At 43.9% G+C, this 9,636-nt stretch overlaps 1 protein-coding gene across 1 annotated transcript in view; it reads left to right on the top strand.

Annotated features, from left to right (window-relative positions):
• The first annotated feature begins 992 nt into the window (after positions 1-992).
• SNX7 (sorting nexin 7) overlaps positions 993-9,636 on the top strand; it is a 28,991-nt gene continuing 20,347 nt past the window's right edge. The window contains exons 1-3 of the mRNA XM_061379122.1: positions 993-1,207; positions 7,421-7,603; positions 9,465-9,575. Coding sequence (XP_061235106.1) covers positions 1,055-1,207; positions 7,421-7,603; positions 9,465-9,575 — 447 coding nt within the window. The 5' untranslated portion in view covers positions 993-1,054. The remainder of the gene's footprint in view (positions 1,208-7,420; positions 7,604-9,464; positions 9,576-9,636) is intronic.

Raw genomic sequence — 9,636 nt, 5'->3', positions numbered from 1 at the left:
CAGCCTCCAGCTACAAAGGGCAGAACAGCTATCCAAGGTATAAAAGAGGCAAGAAACAAGGCCAATTTCCTGTCTGCTGCTTTGGTGGCAGGGATGAGCAATGTGGAACCTGCAGCCTGGAGGGAGAACATCAACCCTGAGAAAGAAGGGAAGTCTGGGTATGCCCACCCCTGCTGAGGGCTGTCAGGGCTTCCAAGGACGCCGACTGATGCAGTTTGGCTCCCCAAGGCTCTGATGATCTGATAGAGGGCACCCTCAGTAACTCTGCAGATGACACCAAGTTGGGTGGGAGCGTTGATCTGCTGGAGGGCAGGAAGCTCTGCAGAGGGATCTGGGCAGGCTGGATCCATGGGTTGTGGCCAAAGGGATGAGGTTCAAGAAGGCAAAGTGCTGAGTCCTGCAGTTGGGCCACAACAACCCCCTGCAACGCTCCAACGCTTGGGGAAGAGCGGCTGGAAACTGGGCATGGGAAAGGAGCTGGGGGTGCTGATTGATGGAGCTGAACATGAGCAGCTTGTGCCCAGGCAGCCAGGAAGCCACCAGCATCCTGGCCTGTATCAGCACCAGTGTGGCAGCAGGGCCAGGGCAGTGACTGTGCCCCTGCACTGGGAACTGGTGAGGCCGCACCTCGAAGCCTTGGCGGTGCTGGAAACGGGTGGCCTGGATGGTCTCAAAGGTCTTTTCCAACCCAAGCACGGAGCCTTCCCAGTGACCCAGACCCGCAGCAGCGCTCCCCGCTAACCAAGGGCCTCTCGCGCCGGCCGCACCGGCCCCTCGGCAGCCCCGGCGGCGGGAAGCCGGGACACCGCAACGAGCCCGCCGCCTGCACACACCCGCCTGTGGGCGTTGTGAGCTCCCGCCTGCTCCCACCCCTTCACGGGAGAGGCTGCGGCCTCCTCCACAGCCCCGCCGCTTCCCGCTTCCTCCCGGCCCCGCGTCGCTGCCCTCCCGCCACCGCTTCCAGTCCTGCGCACTGGGCCGGGCGGCGGGCAGCCCATCGCGGCCCCCAGGGGAGCGGCTGCGGCGGGGCCGCCGCCCGCGCTCGCCGGGCAGGATGGCGGCTGAGGGCCGGGTGCTGGCGCCGCCGCTCTGCCCGCCTTCCCCCGGCGGCGGAGGGGCCGGAGCCCCCGGCGCGGTGCCGGGGCCGCTGCTCGCCGCTGAGGTGCTGGCGTTGGACGATGAGGAGGACCTGGAGGTGTTCAGCAAGGTACGGAGCGCGCTCCCCGACGGGACGGGGCGGGAGCGAGCGCGGCCTCTGCCCGGCTGTCCGGGCCATGCAGCGCCGGGCGGGGCACCGAGGAGGAGGCACCGGGACCGCCGAGCCGCGGGGGCCTCTGTGCTTGGGCACGGCAAGGGGCTGAGAGAGTCCTGGTGTGTGATAGGATGTGTGGCACCGGGGACAATGAGCAGATGCGTTTCCAGTGTGTTTTAAGGGGGTCTTACGGATTGAATGTGCATGTTGTTCTGTTTCTGTCAATGAAATACACCGAGAGAAGAGCTGAGAAGGTCCTGACTGCGCTTACCTTCCATTTGCCGAGTGATCGCTGTAACCACTGCTTACGTTTGACATGTGCCAAGTATGTGTCTGTAAATGTCGATGCATTTAGTGGTTGCCGTTGTATTTAAATATAAATAAGTAGTGCCAGAGTTTTCTTTTAAAAGACGAAGGGAAGCCCAGCTCCTATGCAGAGGTGGTTTGAGAAGGTCAGGTCTGTGTTTCGATGATGAGAATAAGGTGAATGTAACTGGTGAGGTATTAGGGTCCATGTTTAACAAACACACAGGGTTAGCTAGCTACATGGGCACAGGCTTGACAAATTGCTCATTTTCATTAAAGCAGTAAAGTGAGGCTACCATGTATATTGTTTCTTATTTCGTGCTGATTTGGCTAAGCTGAGACTTAACCCCTTGCCTTTGCAGCCCTTAAAGAAAGCATGTCGTGGATCTGTTTGCCTTATCAACACAGCAGCTAAAATAAAACATAAGGACATGCAGAGAGCTAAGGTGGAATATATATATATATATATATATATAGGGGGCTAAGGCCCCATTCACCTTCTGAGGCTTCTGAACTGCTGTGTGACAGGATGTGTGGCACTAGAGAGATACATTTCCTGTTTGAAAATGGGACATCAAACGTATTTTCAGGAGGTCATACAAATTAAAGGTGCATTTTGTTATATTTCTGTAAATGAGGTTTATTTTTTGGTATGCATAAATATAGACATTGCAATAGGAGCTTTGTTCTTAGGAGCTATGTATTTAAACTTCGACTGTAGTAAAATTCATGGATTTTAAGGCCAAAAAGGGCTATTAGGTGATTTAATGGTCTGTAACAGGCATGAGGTCAGGCTAAATTTCACCAAGTTACCTGTGTTTTTCTGAGTCATAAGTAGGGTCTGGCTAAATCATGTTCTCTACTCTTGGTTCGACTTCAAGAGATGAATGATTCACTGAACTTGCATGCAAATGTGGTTCTAAAATATGATTTTAGTTGTTTGTTTCTTCCTTTGAATTCTTTTGCTTTTTCTAGGTGAGCTCAGGCAGTTGTGCATGCAGGTTATGCTGCTTGCTTGTCATGAGCAATGCTCCTTGTGAATCAAAGATAAAACCAAGTGTAGTTGATGCAAGTTACTGCTGCTGTATGGCAAGTGTCTGTGTCTTTAGATTTCTGCTACCTGGATTATGCCAAATACTTCTTCCTTATATTAAATCTTAACTGCTATTAATGCATGATGATAACTTATTCCTGCAAACAAGAACATCTGTCACGCAATGTGAAAACACAGCATTCTTTCCAAAGCCTAGAACCTGCATGTGGTGGCTATAGACAGACCAGAAATTCAGGCTTTGCTTTCAAGTGCAATTTGAGGGCTGATCTTTTGAGCCGATGAAAGAAAATCTGTGAGGTTCATTGGGCATTACACCCCATTTTTGCTCATTTTCCATATATTCACGGGAAACTGACAGCCTAAATGGAGCTTCAGACTAAGTTTTGTAAACCTAATTTTTCTATAACCTACTGTTCCAGGATCGCCTTGTTTTAAATTGTATCCTAATGGAGTTTCTCATACCACTGTCTTTAAGGTAGTGGTGGAGCATTTGCAGCCAAGGGGAACAGTGCAGGGCTTGATGCTTGTCACTGACATCAACTTCATCGTACTCCATTTAGTCAGTGAAATATACCAGCTACTGAAATGGTGAAAAATGAGATTCTTAAAGCTTGTCAACCTCAATACCAGAAGTTATTACTCAAGATGTAAACACAGGGCTTTTATTTTATGAACATTCGTAGAGATTTAACCTGAGAGCATCAGAAACTGTTGATCCGGTATCCTGTGACACAGCTGAAGTATTACAGATTACCATCATCAGAGTCCTGGTTTCGGCTGGGATGGAGTTAATCATCTTCCTAGTAGCTGGTTCAGTGCTGTGTTTTGGCTTTAGTCTGCTTATCAACTCTGTTAAAGCATTTCATGATGTGACGTGCAGTTCACTTTACACTGGTTTCCATTACCATCAAAAATGTTCTGGGTACTTCTTAGCAGAGACAGCTTCCGAGGTGGAGTTATGAGTCACACAGATACAGTGTTTCCAAGCTGGTTTCTTCCATTAGCTTCAAAGTATAGAGTACCACGTGTATCCATTCCTTTGTTAACTGATACAATGACCTAGCATTGACAAGGCTGTCAGCACTTTGGTTAATCCTTAAAATCTTCAGCAGCTCTTCTTTCAGACTCTATTTCACAGTGTTTGTCTCCATTTCATAATTACAGGAAACTTAATTAATGGTATTTCTGGAAACATGCCACTTCAGAATTGCATAGGGGCTAATTTTCTACAAGTTGATAAAGGATTTGAGACTGATTTATAAGTGATTCTTTTGGCCAAGGAACTCGTCTGTCTCGTGAATCTCTTTGCTTCTTTCAAGAATGTGCCAACAATGAAGCTCTTCTAAGACAAACTCTGCCACCACGTTCTTTAGCTCCAGACCTGCTTTGGATCCCTGGGTTCAGAAAATTGCAAGTTCTCCATCCTCCTTGGGAGGGATGGATGAAGGGAGGCATGGATAAGGCATGGAGGCACCCTTAGTCAAGGACCTGTGCTCTGGGGAGGACTTAATGTGATAAAGCATTGGAACAGGCTGCCCAGGGCAGTGCTGGAGTCACTGTCCCTGCAGGTGTTCACACACTGTGTAGACGAGGCCCTCAGTGCCATGGGTTAGTGGTGGCCTTGGCAGTGCTGGAAGCAGTTGGAATCCATGATCTTAAAGGTCTTTTCCAATCTGGTTGATTCTGTACTTGTTCTACAGAGAGCTGAGGCTCAGTGGTGTGCTCAGCCTACTTTGAGGCTGCTCCTGCTGTATGAGTGTTTTCCTTCCCTTATTTTGGAGTCTTACTGACTGATTGCAGCCAAATGTGAGAGTGAGATACAGTAACTGCAAGTATTAGAGGAAGGAGACCCAGAACAAAGCCCTCATGCTGCCAGGAGCTCATTGATTTTCTATCTGCTTGGTCTCCTGGCTGGTAAATGAAAATGCATTAACCTTTTTGCTAATCGGCACATACAGCTCTGCCAAATGCCATCTATACAGCCCAAGAGCTAGAAGAGTTGTCTGTCTTGTGCCACAAAACTCCTTCTGCCCTCATCTGTATGCACACAAAACCAGAGTTCCAACCACAAAATTACCACTGTATAAAAAACAATCACCTTTTTTTACTGTGTTTCTGTGATAACATCAGGCTTCTGTCACATGAACTTCAAGAACTACTGGATTTAAACCTCAAGTATCATAAGGACAAAGAGAAACAGATGCTTGTTTGAAACTCCCATGCATTCACTCACGTGCAGATGAACACTAGAGCTGTATTATAACAAAACAGGGGTTTTATTGCCTGTGTTTTGTTTCACAAACCACATATTCATAAGCCCTCCCAGATCAAAATAGACTTCCAGAAACCTGCTTGTGTAGAGCAATTTTTAGTAGCAACCTAGCAGGAGGACTGAGACATTAAGATATTAATGACCCATGGAAAATGAGAAAATATGAAGCACATTTGCCTTGATCCAATTTAGGCCTTGCAGAGTCCTTATTCCTTAAGTTATATGGCCATTCAAATCCCTTAGATGCTCACAGGCATTCTTCTTTCCCTGGAAATTTCCTTTTGTCTTAGTACTTTGGGCGGCTCTGAACCAGCAGTCCTCATTCTTCATGTAGAGCATGTCCAGTTAGTGCTTCTCTATCATACTCAGGACAGTGCTGGCTGGATACCAGTATAGAAATGGTGTAGGAACACACTGAGTTAAAGAAAACTGTCAGGTGTGCAAATACATATATTTGTATAATATTTAAAGAGTAGTTGTAGTTTTCCACCTTTTTTTATCTCCCTGTTCAGAGAACTGCACATAAATGATAGGAGGAGAACTGGTACATCAGTGTTTTCCAGGCATAATTCTCAATATCAATTTCTACTCTTTATTTGGGGGGGCATGCTGATAAATATACTGATAAATACAAAATAAAGGTAAGAGAGATGGCAATAGGCGGGAAAAGAGCAAGAGAGAATGTGTTCCAGAGGAAGTTTTGATCCAGATGAATTCAAAGGGAAAAAACAACTTTCAGCAAGCCCAGCAGCAGTGCTGTGCTCTTTGCTCCCATGGGATCAGCCTTGGGATGATGCCATGACTAATTTGTGTGGACTTGTAAGTTTTCACTTTTGGCATTTGAGTGGGTTTTTCTTTTCTCCTTGCTCCATAGTTAGCAAGGCACCAGAAAGGGCAACTGTGCAACTGGGTAGTTAGCGTAGTCTAACTACACCTTTAGAAAACTTCAAGACGAATTGTAAAGTTTGTTATGAAAATACTTCATTGCATTGGATCTATTAGGAGAAATGTATAAAATGCATCAAAAGGAGCATGAGAAACAGGTCAAAGGAAGTGATACTGCCCCTCTGCTCTCATGAGACCCCACTCTTGTGGGACACCACAGTTCTGGTGTCCTCAACATAAGGACATGGAGCTATAGGAGCAAGTCCAGAGGAGGCCACGAGGATGAACAGGGGCTGGAGCACCTCCTGTATGGAGACAGGCTGAGAACACTGGGGCTGTTCAGCCTGGAGAAGAGAAGCTGATGGAGACCTCAGAGCAACTTCCAGTGTCTGAAGGGGGGTCCAAGGATGCTGAAGAGGGACTCTTCATCAGGGACTGTAGTTGTAGGACAAGGGGTGATGGGTTCACACTGTAACAGGGGAAGTCCAAGTTAGATCTAAGGCAGAAGCTCTTCCCTGTGAGGGTGCTGAGGTGCTGGCACAGGGTGCCCATCCCTGGCAGTGTTCAAGGCCAGGTTGGACACAGGGGCTTGGAGCAAGCTGCTCTAGTGTGAGATGTCCCTGCCCATGGCAGAGGGTTGGGACTGGATGAGCTTCCGGTCCTTTCGAACCCAAATGGGATGCTATGAAAATAGCTGATATTTGAAATATAGTGATCTATTTAAATTGCTCTATTTTGTTATTTTTAATGACATTCATTTATTATGCTCTTTTATAGAGTTAGTTAATTTATTTTCTTTATCACTGCATCCTTCAGATTTTAGCTCAGTAGATCTCATCTGGACTCATATGTAGGTAATATTTCTTGCCTGTTCCCATTTTCCTCTCTGTTTCTCAGCATCTGAGTAATTGTCATTGAAGAGACTGAACAGCAGCAGCTGCTATGGGGACATATTCTTAGAGAGCTGTGGTGGAAGTGGCTGATGCTATCAAAAAGTGGTTTTTCACTTCAGCAAAACTGTGGTTTGGCTTTTTTTTTTTTTTTTTTTTTGAGAAATGAAGCAGCAAATTTGTCCTGCTCCTTCCTGGTTTTCTTTGTGAAAAAGATGATGTCTCTGTAAACATTTTCCATTTCAAATTTCATATTGAAATAGATGCAAACTGAAACATCCAGTTCCAATCTGTGATTCAGATTTTGTCTTGTTTTCCTTTAATATAATCGGTTTTTATCCATCCTGGTCAGGTTAATAGAGATAATAATTCAAACTTCATAAGTCTTGAATAACTGGCTTCTACCAATTTTAATCAAGCTGGTAAGTATCCTACTGGGTGCATGGATTCATAACTGATTTTACTACTCAGTGGTGAATTCTCTTTCTTAGCTATGCATCACATTCTTCTCAATGGTGGTGTTTTGCTTTTTCATCAGTTTTAGAATAAATCTCATTTCTTACCTCCACACTGCAGCAAATACTGAAAAGGAGAATGGATTTGCCATGTACTATAGAATTCTTCCATCTGCTCTATGTTTTACGTGGTTTATCAGATTATTTAAAAGCTTGCCTTTTTGGCATCTGTGACATATGTGCTTGTATGTGCGTGTTTGTATACAAAGATGTATTGAGATGGATGTTCTCCTGTTTTACCTGTAGGATACATCACTGGCTGAGGTAAACTCATTCAGTTCTTCAGTGCCAATATCCCCGTCATCAATGATAAACCAGTATAAATTGGAAGATGAACCAGAATTAAGAGATCTCTTCATTACAGTTGATGATCCTGAAAGCCACATTACAGCCATCGAAACATTTATTACTTATAGGGTACTCACAAAGGTAAGAATCTGTTTGTGGCTATAACGGTGTACACTGCTAAACAGTAGGAGCATTTTCACTCTTCTTGCTTACCATTCTCTGGGATTTTGTTAAGTTTAAATTATACTCTGATTTTGCCATGAGTTACAGACCACTAAAACTGTATGAAACTGTGCAGTAGGTTCTGGAAAAAACTCAGTGTAAGTCTACATACATCAGTGCTTAAGTTCTTTATGTCCCGGGTGTGTGGAACTGTATGATCTTAAGGTCCCTTCCAACCCAAACCATTCTATGATTCTATGAGTCTATGAAAATAGCTACTAATTCTTCCAGAGCAACATCAGTTCTGAGTGAGAATAACATATTCTGTTGTGATCTTCAGCAGGAATATGAAACAGCAGCAGGACTGATTCAGTTTGAAGGCAGAATATTAGTCCAAGTATTTGTGACCTTTGTCTTGCTTAAATGTGACCAGCTGCAATGTCTTTTAATTCCATTCCTTTCTAGTTGCAGTGTCCACTATCACATGAATGTTTGTTTCCCATTGACAGTTGCATATTATTTCTGGGGAAGCTGCCATAATTGTGCAATGTAAAAGTAAATCTTAGGAAACAAGCAGGTATATTTTTAGCTGTCCTGAATGCAAATTATTGATGAGAAAGAAGGAAGAAAGTCAGCCTTGTGAGACCAGCCGGCTTCTTCTGGTATTACCAGCAAATATTCTGCAGGCTGCATGTTGAGGCTTGCACTGTTAATTTATTTTACTTTGAGTTCCTTTGAAAAGATTCATTTAAACCCAAATTTCCAAATGGGAATTACTCATCCTTAAATACGAGGAGATATCAATTCTTCATGAAATGTTTAAAGAGTAGGAAGAGAGCTATCTTCAGGAGATTGCTAGCAATCATTTTCGCTTTATGTATGCTTTTGGAGACAAGAGAACATTTTCTCTTCAGGCAAATATGGCAGGGCTGTAAGGTGGATTGCTTTTGCTTTTTTATGTCTTCTATCCTTTCTTATCATATTTAATTTGAAGTGCTGGTTGTTGACGATAAAGTAATAGCATTCCTCCCACATACCTCAAAGAATTCTTATTCAACCCTCAAAAATGTCGAGTACAAAAGCATGTTTGGAGGTTTGTTGAATTTACTTGCCTTGCGTTATAAATCTCTGTGCAACAATGCATGTTGAACAGCACACATTACTGAAAACATGGTCTCTTCGTGGCTTCATTTGAGAAGATAGAGCAGTGATAAATGTCATGGTCTGACAACTTTGCAACCCTGTAATAAGCATTTTTTCCTGCTCATTAAAGGTTTGTTGGCGAGTTCTAACAAAGGGCTACAAAACTAGAAGTGATCATGGAACACAGAGTCCGTTAAGCAGCGCAGGAAGTGTTGCTGCTATGATATGCTGAAGTTTTCATTTCTTGAATGTGGGGATTGTTGCCTAGTGTCAGCAAGTCCTGAGGATGTATGGCAGCTATCTGGGGCTTTTGTTTGGAATGCTAAAAAAATGGATGTTCCTCACTGGTGGATTATTAATAACTTGCAAAGAAGTGCCCTAAAAGTAAGGAACACAACCAATGATTACTGAAAGGAAAACACCACACAAAAATAATGATTGAAATCTTTTGAAACATTGGGGGAGGCTAATATTATAAGTGACTCTTTTTCTAACAAAACTTTGATTTCTTGCTCAAATGAGATGTGTTTTATCTCTTCAAGTAGTTGATCATTGACCTTTAAGAACCAGCAAGCAAATAGCACAGGCAAAATAGAATCACAAGTATTCGGTTTTCTTTTAAGTCTAATACTATTTGTTCTTCTTTTATTTTTTGGCACTTTAACCTAGGCCTGTTTTTTCTGCCTTTGTTTTTCAGACATCCCGGGGTGAATTTGACTCCAGTGAATATGAAGTCCGAAGACGGTACCAGGATTTCCTTTGGTTGAAGAGCAAACTTGAAGAAGCACATCCAACACTGATTATTCCTGTTTGTGCAATTATTTGTTAAAATATTGCTTAAAATATTGGTTAATTTATTTGTATGTGTT

Source organism: Neopsephotus bourkii, unplaced genomic scaffold (assembly GCF_033783945.1).
Source record: "Neopsephotus bourkii isolate Nb327-2 ecotype Australia unplaced genomic scaffold, CSIRO-AGI_Nbou_v1 NB_1768, whole genome shotgun sequence".
NCBI classification, from domain to species: Eukaryota; Metazoa; Chordata; class Aves; order Psittaciformes; family Psittacidae; genus Neopsephotus; species Neopsephotus bourkii.
This window is presented reverse-complemented; position numbering and strand designations above follow the sequence as displayed.